The sequence below is a fragment of the Thalia democratica genome, chromosome 6, assembly GCF_965202585.1.
Source record: "Thalia democratica chromosome 6, ktThaDemo2.hap1.1, whole genome shotgun sequence".
In the NCBI taxonomy this organism is placed as follows: Eukaryota; Metazoa; Chordata; class Thaliacea; order Salpida; family Salpidae; genus Thalia; species Thalia democratica.
The window spans coordinates 10,055,503-10,069,627 of NC_139170.1; the positions used below are offsets into that span (position 1 = coordinate 10,055,503).

Below are 14,125 nucleotides of genomic sequence, written 5' to 3' on the forward strand. Positions count from 1 at the left end.
ATTTTATTAAGAATTTTAATTGTCCGAATTTAAAATTTCATGTAACCTGTTTCATTTTAAAGCGTTTTTAAAACCCTTATTTTTTCAATTGGTCTAAGATTTTGTACAAAGTTTTGTTAACTATTGTTAAAGTTATTTTTTCACCTTAATAAAATTAACTTTTAAACACTAAATTATTTTTCTTGTATTCCCTAGAGTTGTATAATTCTTCTTTACACGTCTTGCTTAAGTATTCTTTATAAATATTTAAAGCCACAATTAATATAATATTATTGATCATTTTAAGTTAAACTTTTAATTGCTTTTTAACACGCATTACAACTAATCGAACGCTTATAAAAATATCGTCGATTCAAGTTTTAATAAACTTTTGCAGTAATCACCTCACAAAAATAGGAACAAAAACAAATAAGTGTTTCTTAACAATCAGACATGATATACATCTTTTTTTTTTCTTAAATGTGTTATTCACTTTACAATTTTTTAAATATTTTTTTTATTTTCAGTGCACCCCGCACTACATCCGGTGCATCAAGCCGAACGAAACGAAGCGCCCGCACGACTGGGAGGAGAAAAGAGTCCTTCATCAGGTGGAGTACCTGGGCTTGAAGGAGAACGTGAGGGTGAGGAGGGCCGGGTTCGCGTACAGGAGGCCCTTCAGGAAGTTTCTTCAGAGGTGGGTGTATCCCTTGTATGAAAAAAAATATGAGTGAAAGTATAATTAGTAATTTGTAATGTTTTTATTATGAGAAGTAAATTTTAAAATAGATCAATTTACTTTGGATTCAAGGAATAACTCTAAGTTGTAAAAGGTGCAATTTTAGATTTAATTAAGTTAAATTTTAAGTGTCAATTTATTTTGTTTAGAAAAAGTCTACTAACTTTAGCTAATAAAGTAAATTAGACGTTTTAAAGCTAGTTATAACGATGTTCAATGATTCATTCAAATTCTTAAAGTGTGACGTACTTATAAGGATATTACTAAGAACACATTTTTATGAAAAGTCGTAATATTATTTGTCATATACAATTTTGAATTCTTATAACTTGCTTTGGCTTATACTATTTCTGAGTTATTCTTAACTAACTATAGAGTTTAAAACAAAAAATAAGACATAGTAATCTATCTACAAGGGAGATTGATAATTAATAATTTATTAATTCAAATCAATTTTTAATTATTTGTCGTTTTTACCATTATTATTTTACTACAGAATTACAGTTTGAAAATACGCTCTGCGGTGAAACTTAGTAAATGTTTTTTCTCAAAAGTAATGAAATACAAATTATTCTTAACTAACATTAATAAAAATTTTGCAATTTAGAGAATATTTGCCACCAGTTAAAATGTTTCTAACCGCAGTATGCGGAAATGCTCAAGTTTTTTATGTTTGAATTGTAAAATAATAAAATAAAGCTTAAACTACTTGTTACTTCCTCCTTACTAGTCACAAAGTTAACGTAGCAATAAGTTTGTTCTCAGTTTAAAAATTAATACATTTAAGAAAACGTAAATTCGTGTCGTGCAATTTACTACTTCCGAAAAATTTAAAAACTTTAAGTTTAAAGCAGTTTTTCCAACAAAGTTACAGTTTGCCTCTCACACATCCTAAATCATAAAAATTCATATATATATATATATGTATATATATATATATATAATACATTTTTCCATTACAGGTACGCGATACTGACGAGGGAGACGTGGCCGAGGTGGAACGGTCCGGAGCAGCAGGGCATCCGGCACCTGATGACCAAAGTCAACATGGACCGCGGTCAGTGGCAGTGCGGCAAAACGAAACTGTTCATCAAAAACCCCGAATCCGTTAGTTTGTTTTAAAATTTTCTCAGTACATTGGGTAGATGAGTTGTTGTCTAGTTTGCTGCTTAACACTTGTTGTAAAGTTGTGAACATACTGACTTGTTTAAAGTTTTTGTGCACAAAATAGTACTTAATTCAATAAACAGTACTTCACCAAAGCTAGCTGCACTTTGGTTTTCGTTTTGGTCTGAACTTAAGTTTTTTTTTTTACATTGTTAGTTTATAACTTTTAGATAAAAAACTGACATTAGTATGTTGTTACATAGTCCCGTAGCTCTACTTTTCTTTGAGCTCTGCATTTCTGCCTTCCGTTTAATTTTGAGCGAAACAAAGAATTAACATTTTCGTTTTGTTTTTTAACTGTACTGTTTAACTTATCCCTAGTTTTTACTACTTCAGGATATCTAACTATCTAATCTTGTTTTTACTTTTTTTAACCTTTAATTTACTGACAGTTGTTCATGTTGGAAGAGTTAAGAGACAGGAAATTTGACGGATTCGCTAGAGTGATTCAGAAGTGTTTCAGAAAGTACAATGCCAGGAAGAAGTACCAACAAATCAAAGAAGAGGCGTGCCAGGTATTTATATTTTAATTCATCATTCCAATCTGTTTTTTCGAATTAAACTAAGAAAATTTCAATTTATATCGCTTGAAAAAAAAAATTTGTTACAAAAGTAGAGAAAAATATTACCTTAAAATTATTTTTTGTTATCTTAGTTTTAATCTAAAGTTTTTTAACTTAATTTAATTTTAGAAGTTTTCTAAAAACAGATTACGTATGATTATTTAGATATTTTTGATATTTTCATACAAATTTAGTTTATAATGATTAAACGTACTTTAAGTAATGATTTTCTAAAATACTTATGTCTAGAATAAAGCGTATTACAAACAAAACGATTTCAAGCACTGTAACAACAGTCTTGTAATAAATTAAACTTATTCTAAATATTCTTTTAATATTAGCATATAAAGAATAAAAAAACTCATAATTGAACTAATTTTTTCACTATTAAGTTAGCGGGAAATCCATTTTACATATTTGTAAAACTTACACCAAATCATTTAACTTTTCTTCGTTAGGTTGTGTTCAACCGTAAAGAGAGGAAGAGAAATTCTCTGAACCGCAACTTTGTTGGAGACTACATCGGGTTGGAAAACAGACCTGAACTCAGAAGGTTCGCCGGAAAAAGAGAGAGGATTGAGTTTGCAGACACGGTTAACAAATTTGACAGAAGATTTAAGGTTGGTGTCTTGGCAGCTTTGTGCTTTTTTTTTACTCAGTATTTATTACAATAAAGATTTATTACTTTTGATTGTTTGTTAGTCTCAGTGCGTCTTTAAAATATTAATGTTAAAACTCATTTAATGTTAATATATTAATGTTAAAATTAGTGCTAAATGGTAGCTTTAAAAAAACTCTTTCAATAAAGAAATTTATTTTAAAAAGTAGTTCCCAAATTAAGCTGACAGTTAGTTTTAATTTAGGAAACAACGAATTTACAAAAATAATTAGTTTTACCAATTTTACATCATTGATTTTTGCCCACATGAGGTATTTTATACCAGAAGTAAAAGAAATAATGATAACATAAATTTAAGCTTTGGTTTAAAGATTTTTCATGTAAACCTAGTTTTTATAAGATAAACAACTTTAAAATATTTATTTTGCAATTTTAATTTTTTAACAACCCAAAATTATTAGAAAACAAAACTGGATTTGATGTTATCAGCGAAACACTTATACTTGATTGGAAGAGAACTAATCAAAAAGGGTCCGGAAAAGGGAAACATTGTGGAAGTTTTGAAGAGGAAAATTGAAATTGATAAAATAAAGAGCGTATCTGTCAGGTAATTAAAATTTACTCTATAACTTTGTATATTTATTTTATTGTTGTATAAACTACCTACTTTTGAGTCCAGAAAACTGTGATAGGTAGTACTGAACAATTATATTCCATTACTAAAGTATTAAGTCTAACTATCTAACAGAGAAACAGAATTAACCAAACTGACAATATCTAGAAAGTCAGCTTGATTCAAAACTGCAATTAGCTTTTGTAGGACAATAACAGATAAATTTAAGTCTTTTACATAAGAATAACTTAACTATTACGTCACAACAGCACGATGCAGGACGACATGTTTGTGGTCCACGTGCGACCTTCGAACGACCCGACGACCAGCTACGACTCGGTGCTCGAGTCCCTGTTCAAGACCGAGTTCCTACACGTCTTGTCCAAAATAACCAAAAAGTCCATTCAGATCGACTTTAGCGACCGCATAACATTCAATGTGAAGAAACAGGGATTTATGCAGGTATTTTTTTTTAGTATCGTATTTTTATATAGTTAGTGCATTAATGTGTTTTGTAGCTAGGTAGGATGAATAACGTTTGTTAGTTTTGTTTATGCTAAATAAAGTTGTGTTTATGTTTGTTTTTATATTTGGAAGTGTTAAGTTTTATGCTGAGTTAGCATAAGTTTAATTTAATTTTGTTATATATTCTATACTTTATACTGAGCTTTATATAAACTAGAAAAAAAATAAAATATTTGCGTTGCCTTTTCTAACCTTTTTCTTTTCAACAATTATCATCCCACTGGAAATTATTTTATTAAACAAATATTTAAGTAAGTTTATTTTTATTTAGTATATAAGCTGTTTATATTTATCTGAATTTAGCTCATATTTATAAATAATATACAAACTTTATTTGAACAAAAATAGTGCTTTAATAAGATTTATTATAACAAAACAGCTTCAGTATCTCTGTAGCTAAGAATAAGTTTGTGTTTGTTTCAAACATGCTTTATACAGGTATAAACATAAATAGCATAAGTATACAATACAAAAAGTACTTTTTTTGTATCTTGCAGTAACTTTGAACAATAAATTATTTAAAAATTAATATTTAGGGCGCTGGAAGCAGACAGATCAGTTTTGTGATGGGTCAAGGGGATGTACCTGAAATGAAAGTTCAAGGAAAAGCTTTGGTCATCAGTGTTGGATCCGGATTACCTAAAAACTCAAGTTTGATAGTTTTTGTATTTGTATAAATTTCTATGTTTTTTCGATTTGTAAGGATCAAAGTTATAAGTATAAAAGTGTTATTAATATTAATACTAAATAGAATTATTACCTTAACTTTAATTATTTGACGTAATTTTCTTTTTCGTCTAACAAATATTGTTCATAAACAAAGTTTTTTTGTTCATGTTGTACTACTTTTCTGCTTTAAGGCTTTGATTTTTTAACTTTAATAAACTTAATAAATAAATTAAGTTATATTGATATAAAAAAATCATAAAAAGTTGTTTATTACTAAATTAGATTAGTATGTTTTGATCAACTATTTAAAAAATTAAACTTGAAAAATTTTGCTTATACTACAAAAAATTTACCAAGCTACAAGTTTACTGATTTCCAAAAACTTTTACCAGAACCGGAAGTGAGAAACGTGATGCAGCCTGCCAGGGGCCGCAACAACAGGCAGCGACCCAACAACAATATGACGTCACAAATACCCGATAGGAGGGCGCCCAACAGCCAGTTGCCCCCTGCGCCCCATCACCACAGCAACCCTCCCACCCAGCAGATGCACAACATGTCCATGGGTCAGCAGAGATCGGCTCCCAGCAGACCCGCGCCCCAAGTCGGCAGGGTTCAGCCGCAAGTGGGCGCTCAACGACCTCCCATGTACGGCCAGCAGCAGAGGGGTAATCAGTTTGGAAACGGGGGAAGCCCCAAAGTGCAAAGTGGCTACTCTAACAACGGGGCAAGAGGTAAGTTGATTTGTTCATGGTAAAAACTTGGTGTTGTTTAGGTGTATTTATTTTTAGGTGATATAGTTTCATGCATTAGTTTATTCAGATTTAAACTTAAATATGATATGTTTAATCTGTGATATATTCTTATTTAAAACAATACTTTTATTTTATGTGAAAAAAACGTTTTTGGAAACTCTTTTAAAAATGTAAGATAATAAAAAAATAAATTTTATAACAGCCTTACTAATTTATCTAGTTTCATGACATGTAAAGTTTGGGAGTAAAAACAACTTAAACTGCAGTTGTAAACTGAAAATTCTTTGTTATTAAAAAAGTTCGCTAATGATTTTTTTAAATCTCCAGTTGGTTATTATAGTTATGACTTTTGATAAAGACTCAAAAAGTACGATACTTTTTTTAAGAAAATTATTCTGGTTGATAGTTTGTAGTAGTATGTAAATTATGGACATTGAATCTTAAGATTTATATGTCAAATGCGTCCTTAGCTTGCAATAGAGATTTTATAATTGTTATCATTTTTGTTTTCAGAATAATTAAAAAACCCTTTTAAAATGTTGATGTCTTAATGTTGATACTGAGTTTTAGCTTTTTTATACTTCCAATAAACAAATTTCATTGCTTTAGTTTTTGAATTTCGTAATAGGTTAAAAAATAAAATTTAATTGGATATTGCAATGTATCTTAACTTTTTTTAACTGAAAAAGAGCAATTTTTTTTGCAAGTTGTACGTGATAATAAAAATCCTAATTTTATTTAATTCTGGTGCAATTACTCAGCATGACTTTTTATTTGCTAGTTTTCTCTGTCGCATCCAATCAGGGACAGCGTCGTCCTGACAACCAACAGCGGCCCCCTCCCCCCTCTTACAACCAGCACCATGGCAACAACAGCGGGGGTGGTGGTTACTATGGTAACGTTCAACCACCTAGCAACCTGCCCTTGTTCGCTGGTAGAGGTTGGTTTTAATGGTGCTGATAAAATTATGTTTTTTTTTAATGGTGTTTTTTTTTATTAAATGGTAGATAAAGGGGTGTTTTATGCATGAAACTTTAAGTAACTTTTTAGGCATGTATCCTTTTGCTTAAAGTTAATAAAAAATAAATTAAAAATAAAAAATCGTTAGTCCTCTTTTTTTAGTACTAATTTTTGAAGGTTTGGATTTTTTACGTTTTACATAAGAATCTAGACACATTTTAGCTTTTTGCCATGTGAGTAAAAAAATCTTTGTATTCGAAAATTTAGTAGCTTTTATTGAATTTTGATGCGTTAATGTTTAAAAAGCAAAATTTGTGTATAACAGTCACCGAATTATAAAAGAAAACGATTAATAAATCGATAGCTTAGTAATTAAAAGTTTTCTTTCAAGTAGTTGAGTGATTTAAACTGTTTTTTGCTACTATATAACATTATTAGATTCGTATACTGAACAAACACTTTTACTGAAGAAAAAAATTATAGCTTTTTATTGGGCTTATCTATTTTAAACCAAACCGAGGAAAATTAATATATTTACAGTATGAAATTGAAAAAAATCTTATCTGGTTTTTTACTAAACTAGAAAAACAAGATTCATAATTTGTGGGGCTGACCTATTTTGTGACAAAATTTGAATAATTTATTAAGTTTCGTCATCGACGCCAGGAAGTTTTACATGGAAAACAATGCATTAATAAATCAATACATTTAGTAATTGCATTTAGACTTTCCCTTATGATGTAATCAACTTTTTAATAAGTTTTCAAATATAAAACTACTTTGATATTGATCAAGTTACTAGAAATCTCTTTAACAAAAAACACTGTTAAATTTACTTACTTCATGCTAATATAGTAAGTTTTGCTTGATTTTAGCTGTACACAGGTTTAATAACTATTGTTCAATAAGTACGTAATAAAGTTTTTAATAAGTTTGAACTAACTAATTAAAGTTTAGAGATATATTCTTACTTTTACTGACTTGTAAATTCAGTTGTATTTTGAAATTTCTGATATTGGTAATGTGCAAACTATACATAAATTACACATTTAAATTGCTTTTAACGTATACTTACAGTATAGAGACAAACGATTTATCTTGAAAAATTTGAAACGTTTGCTTTTAGTCGACGCGACACTAAGGTTCTTAAAAATATAAACTCCACCAACAATTTAGTTTTGAAAATTTTAATTTTTAGACAGTTATACCGCAAACAAGTATCAGTAAAAGCTATAACTGCTGAGAATGTTTAATGTTATATATATATATATATATATATATATATATAATTATATTTTAATTATTAATATATTTATATATGTAATATAACAATTGATTTATTCATAATTAGGTAGAAATGTAACAGTTGGTTTAAACTTTATAAATTTAATTAACATCAGGCGGTCCGTTGAGCCCGGCGCCAGTTTTGCCGCAGACCGGACAGACCAGAAGGGCCCGAGCCCCGTCGCAAAAGTCCCCCCTGGAAAACATGGACTTCATGAAGACACCGGACGCTGGTGTGGCGGGGTGAGACTTTTTAATATACAGATTTTGTGCGATAAAATTACGTTAAAAAATAATTAAACAATATTTTTTTAATAAAATAAGTTTGATAAACAAAAGGGCTAATTTTTTGCTAAAAAGCTTACATTTATTATTAGCGTTCTTTAGAAAATCTGTTTAAAAGATGTACTACCTTAAAATTCAAAAAAACATATATTCACTTTTTTTTTTAATACTTTTTTATTAGAATAGTTTGGTTTTGGTACTGGTTTTAATTAAAAAGTTTAAACATAACTGACTCATTTTTGAAAAAGGTTTATTTATTAATTTCGTTTAGCTCTCTTTTAAATAGCAATGTTATTCTGAAGAGAGCTAAACGAAATTAATAAATAAACCTTTTTCAAAAATGAGTCAGTTATGTTTAAACTTTTTTATTAAAAATGTTTGTAAAAAATTTTCCTTGACTTTTAGACTCAGTTTTTTTAATAACAAATTTATTCTTACAGCTGTTAACCCATATCATTGTAAAATGTTTTTATAATACTTTTCATCCAATTTTCTAACATCGATGTTTTGTACAAACGTAGTCATGGCAGGTTGCACCGCCAGTTGTCACAGCAACGAGGACAGAGTAGACCCGGACCGAGACCAGTGCCTGGCAACAACAGACCAAAGCCCAAACCGAAACCCAAGCCCCTGAGAAAATGCAGGGTAAAAATTGCATATGATCATTGATAAAATTTATTTTATGTTGTATTCTCGGTGTATCCTAATGCCTAAAAATAACTTGTTAAAAGTTTATTTGTTATTTAAACAGTTTGAAACAGCAAACAATAGTTTTAAACAAATAAATTGTAAATAGTTTTACATTATAAATTAAGAAGAAATAAGTTTTAATTTTATTTAATTAAAAGTGTTTTTAACATAGGGTATAGTTATAAAATCTTTGAAAAAGTTTTTTAGCTTTTCAAAATCTAATCTAAACATTTACTATGTTGTAATAAGAAATAATATGTGTTTAGACAGTTTTGTAATAAGGTTTTTAACACTTTTCAGATTTTTGTTACATAAATTCTTTTTACCATCTGCAAATATAACATATTTCTAACAGGCTCTTTACAATTACGAAAAACAAGATACTGATGAGCTATCGTTTAATGAAGACGACATTATTGAACTTTTAAAAGAAGGTTTGATTTTTATTTATACTTTAACAAAGACTGCTATTTTTATTAGTTACTTTACTAGTTTGTTCTAATATTGCTTTATGAAAAAGTTATTGAGGTTATACGAAAACTTCAAGCTGTAAAACTTTTGTTTCACAACCTTAAGATGTTCAATAAGATACATAAGTAATTATGAGTACTTTTAGCTTGCAATTACTAAACTAAGTTTTAAGCAACATTACTAACAAGAATGGTTAAGGAATCTTTATGTTCATTTTTTTTTTGTTTAGTTAACTTATAAGCCTATTTAATGGACTTATTACTACTATCATCTAGTTAGTCATATTCTAAACTAGTATTTTTTCGTTCTGAAGACGAAGTCTTTTAACGTCATAAAAACTTTTACTCAACTATTGTTTTTTTTCAGCTATTAAAGCTTGTACCTTTTATGTTAGCTCTATGAATTTCTACAAAATATACCTTATCTTTACTTAATTTCAATAAAAAACATTGAGTTAAATAGTCTTTTAACCAAAATGATTCTACTTGTAGAAAAATAAACATTTTTAATTGCTTTCGTACCGACCTTTATTCTTTGTAATTACTTTTTAAAATAATTAACTCCTTTTTATGTTTAAACATTTAACGGAACTATATTTTTCTTTTAGTTTCTTATAAAATATAGCAGCATAAAAGTAATCGATTAGTTCATTATTTTCATAATACTTATAACACTGAAAACAAATAAAATTTGGAAACCGAAATAAAACAAAATTATTTAAATTGAATATTTCAACAGACGACTCCGGATGGTGGAAGGGAAGACTGAACGGGGAGGAAGGACTTTTCCCCGGAAACTACGTCGAAAAACTGTGATCGTGACGTCATAAAGCCCTTGTTTTGAAGCTATTCGAAGCTGAATGTTATGTAATCAGATGACTTTTATAAAGTTCATCTCGAAGCATTTACTAAAAGCACATTTTTAAGAAAACCATATTTAAGTGCACACGCGATAACAGTAAAAGTAAAGCATACAGCTTTTATTTGTTGTTTTTCTTAGTATTTTTCATATTAGTGCGCACCGTTGTTTTGTTACAGTTTAAATATATGAAAAAATTTGTTTTAGTTTTTACAGTTCTTTATTTTAAATGGGTACCATATTTGATATGCAACCTGTGGGTACCAGCTCGGTGGTTGCGGTACCATTTTCTAACTTGCTCTTTTTTCAAGTGCTTTATATATATTTGCAAACATTTTTTTAATTTATAAAAACTAATTTATTTTTTAAGTGCAGTTTAGTAACAATTCGGTGTTACAATCATTTAGTTACTTGACCAAGATTGCTGCGAATTTTAATTATTAGAATCTCAGTAGTTTTTAAGAATACATAAAATTTTGTTTGGCTTTAATTTCAAACTAAATCTTTTTCAGATAAAAACTGCTTACTTAAAAATTATGTTTCCTCTAGACTTACCATTTTAATTTTTAAGGCCAAATCTTGTATTTAAGCAAAAGATAAAACAAGAGTATAATTTTCTTTAAGTCAAGGAAAGTATTTTATTCTAGCTTTTTTTTCTATTTGAAACTTATTTTAAAGTATAATCGTATCCTGAAAAGTTTTTACACCTTGTTTATATTGCAGCTCTATTTCAACTTTTAACATCCAAAAACGAACGAAGTGTATTTAACTGTTGTAATTTCTGCCTTAATAGAGCTATTAAGAACAAAAAAATATATTTATTGTTCATTCCCTTTTTAAGTGAAAGCTTCTTTCAAAGTCAAACTGTAAATTGACACTTATTTTAATTTTCTATATGACTTTATTTAAACTTCTAGTGTTAATAAACAATTTTATATATACATTACATACAGGTATATTACTTTTTTCATTTAAGCTATAAAATCAAAATAGTTAGACTGCAGCAAAAGTTTTTTATTTATTACATTTAAACACACTGTAAAAAAAAGGTCCTTTGTAAACATAAACATTTTGTCTTTTTAACTCATCTAACCGAGTTGCCAAGTGTTGTTTAATAGGTTTGCTTATCTGTTTGTGTAGTTAAAATTACAGAGACAGGTGACTAAGTCAAAGTTAAAAAATTATTGTAAAAATTAACACATAAAAAATCTTTTAGAATACAAAAATATTAAACCAACAACTTGAAGTTAAACTATTCTATTGAGTTACAAAAATAAATAACTTTAAAACATAAAAACTTTATAGACTTCTTGTTTTTTTTTGTAATTGATATCTGAACACTCAAACAAATTAATGCGTTCACATAGTATAATTTTTTGACCTAATTAAAGACTAAGTTGTATTAACAGTTTAAAAACTGACTTAAATACCCTTATTAATGCCATATAAAATTAATTAACTCTGATAAAGACATATTTAAGTGTAAACTAAAAACACGAGGCAAAGGTTTATACACTACTGCGTTCTTAAAGTTGAAAACACATCAGGTAGCACCCTTATTTAATAAAAATTCTACCCAATATCAAATATAAATTACAAAATTTACTTTCGTTTTAAATTAAATACTTTGATTTTTAAACAAACATAAATGTTTGTAAAAAAGATACACTCTTATCTTAAAAGTCTGGAATCAGCAAGGAGATATAAATGCTGCAAAAAAAGTATTTAAATTGAATAATATTTATTAAAGTATAACTGTTTGATAAATAATAATCTACCGTTACAGCGAAAATGAATAACTAATCAGGTCTCATTTTAAAATATTGTTACCAGCTTTTCGTTGTATACAAAAAATAAAGGCTTGAAAGCAACTTAAACTCAAACTTGTAAAAAGTATTTTCAATTGAAAACTAACAAAATTTTCTGAATATTTTTGTAATGTCTTTTCAACTCCGCATGATGTATCAAAAATTTCGACAAGTTTAAAAATAGCCATGTTTAGATAAATATTTAAGTTCAGCATATTTAAAATGTAAAACTTAAGACTTATGTTAAATTTTTTTTTTTTTTTAATTTCAGTAGCTGTGTTTATTTACTTCAATTAGAAAAACCATGCATCTGAAAAGGTATCACATACTTTATTATTCATTTTACTTTAACACTTTTTTTTACTATGTGGTTGTAAGCTTTATTAATGATAATTGTTTTAACTTTTTAAACAATTTTTTAATTAAAATAACTTTTATGAAGCAGTCATGTTTGATTAAAAACAAGCAATAAAACACTTATTTAGTCTAAAGAACTTAGAATTTTGTTATATAAAAAGTTTTAACATGAAATATATTTATATTTTGACTATAAAAACTATACTTAAACAACTAGTTGTATAAAACACTTAGATTAGATTAAAACAACTTCTTTAATTAAAAAGAAGCTAGGATAATTAACACACTTGCTGCTTGTTTTTTGATTGTTAAAAAAATAATTTTGTCTTTTTTACAATTTTCATTTCTTTTTTTAAATATTTAGTCAGTAATAAAGTATATCTATAACACCATGGTATCGCGATTGTTTTCATACTACGGTTGTAACTTTTTTTAAGTATATAGAATAAAATCGTTTTTTATGACTTGATGTAGTTCAAAAAACACTTTTGTCTAATTTTTCTAATAAAAGTCATTTTTGAAAACTCAGAATTCTTAATGTTATGATTCAGAATAGTTGATTATGTAATATAATCAACAATAAAACAAATAATTGTGATTTATTAAAAACCTACAGCAATCTAATTAACAACAAGGTTAAAAACATTTAATACTAAATATAAAGAAATCGAATTATCAGTAGTCATTGTTTTAAAAACTCTGTTATAACTAAAATTAGAAAAAATGTATTTTTTTGACTTTATAAGAAAGCATAACTTTAACTACTTTTTCCAATTCCAGCTAATGGAAAAAAATAAACTAAATCGCACTTGACACAAAAGTACCAAAAACATATTTAAGAGCTAGTAGTTAAATTTCGTGTATTTTATAAACTCATACAGTGTGTAAACTATACCACAAGTATATTTTTAAAAACGATGAATTTTCTGCGCATTAACCTTAAAAAACGTCCAGCAGGTTGTAAGTTATTTATCATTACAGAGTTTTTCTTACTATAATAAGAAAATAAATAATTTAAAAAAATTTATTGAAAAAACATAAAAAGGATCTCAGACATAATTTTAACAAACTAAAAAAGTTAGTAAAATGATTTCATCAACTCCTTTTGTTTCAAAACAGTTTTCACAACGTCTTTGAAATCAAACTTGCTGGGACGCCGATGACGTAGGCGAGACGAAATGAACCACTGCCTGATGCGCGAGCGCTATGACGCAACAGTGGGGGTGAGGGCAGCTCTGCGTGCTCGAGTTGGAGCCCGCTTGCAGTTTGATCTTGCCCAGGTAGCTGAAATCCCGGCTGTCGAAAATTACCACGAAGTCGTTGAAGAAAGTATCGAACATCACGTACCTGCCCTCGGCTCCCAGGAAGCTCGGGTTGCGCAGTATGGTGCCGAGCATGGTCGGGTCGCGCAGTTGGAAGGACCGCATGTTCTCGGTACTCGCGTCGCTCACGTCCGACATCAAGTGCTGGAAGCCCAAGGAGAGCGTCATCAGGATCTTTCGTCCGCCGGGGTGGTACTTCAACTTGGCCACCACCAGGTCCACGCCCCTGAGCGGCCTGAGATCGATGACCTTGTAGGGGTCGGGGGTCAGCATCCTCCGGTCGTAGTAGCACACCTTGTTCCTTCCGCCCACCACCATCGTGTCACCGTCCACCGGATTAACGTCGAAGCAGTTTTTGAAGGTCAGCTCGCGGCTGGCGAAGCTGTCGAGCCTCAGCGACGCGTAACTTTTAGTCCTGACGTCGGCCTCGGCGATGCTGACCACGTCCGAGTCCAGGTTGA

The 14,125-nt window shown here is 29.0% G+C and overlaps 1 protein-coding gene across 2 annotated transcripts in view; it reads left to right on the forward strand.

Moving 5' to 3' along the window:
* Window positions 1-11,123, forward strand: part of LOC145839475 (unconventional myosin-If-like) — a 29,933-nt gene extending 18,810 nt beyond the window's left edge. Inside the window, exons 15-27 of one of the 2 annotated variants that reach the window (XM_082947048.1) lie at window positions 507-676; window positions 1,681-1,825; window positions 2,278-2,400; window positions 2,907-3,068; window positions 3,529-3,674; window positions 3,950-4,142; window positions 4,742-4,856; window positions 5,267-5,608; window positions 6,411-6,569; window positions 7,990-8,116; window positions 8,689-8,803; window positions 9,204-9,282; window positions 10,058-11,123. In XM_082947048.1, the coding sequence (XP_082803174.1) occupies window positions 507-676; window positions 1,681-1,825; window positions 2,278-2,400; window positions 2,907-3,068; window positions 3,529-3,674; window positions 3,950-4,142; window positions 4,742-4,856; window positions 5,267-5,608; window positions 6,411-6,569; window positions 7,990-8,116; window positions 8,689-8,803; window positions 9,204-9,282; window positions 10,058-10,134 (1,953 nt within the window). In that variant the 3' untranslated portion in view covers window positions 10,135-11,123. The remainder of the gene's footprint in view (window positions 1-506; window positions 677-1,680; window positions 1,826-2,277; window positions 2,401-2,906; window positions 3,069-3,528; window positions 3,675-3,949; window positions 4,143-4,741; window positions 4,857-5,266; window positions 5,609-6,410; window positions 6,570-7,989; window positions 8,117-8,688; window positions 8,804-9,203; window positions 9,283-10,057) is intronic. The other variant, XM_082947049.1, reaches the window with a different exon arrangement.
* The last annotated feature ends 3,002 nt before the right edge of the window (window positions 11,124-14,125 follow it).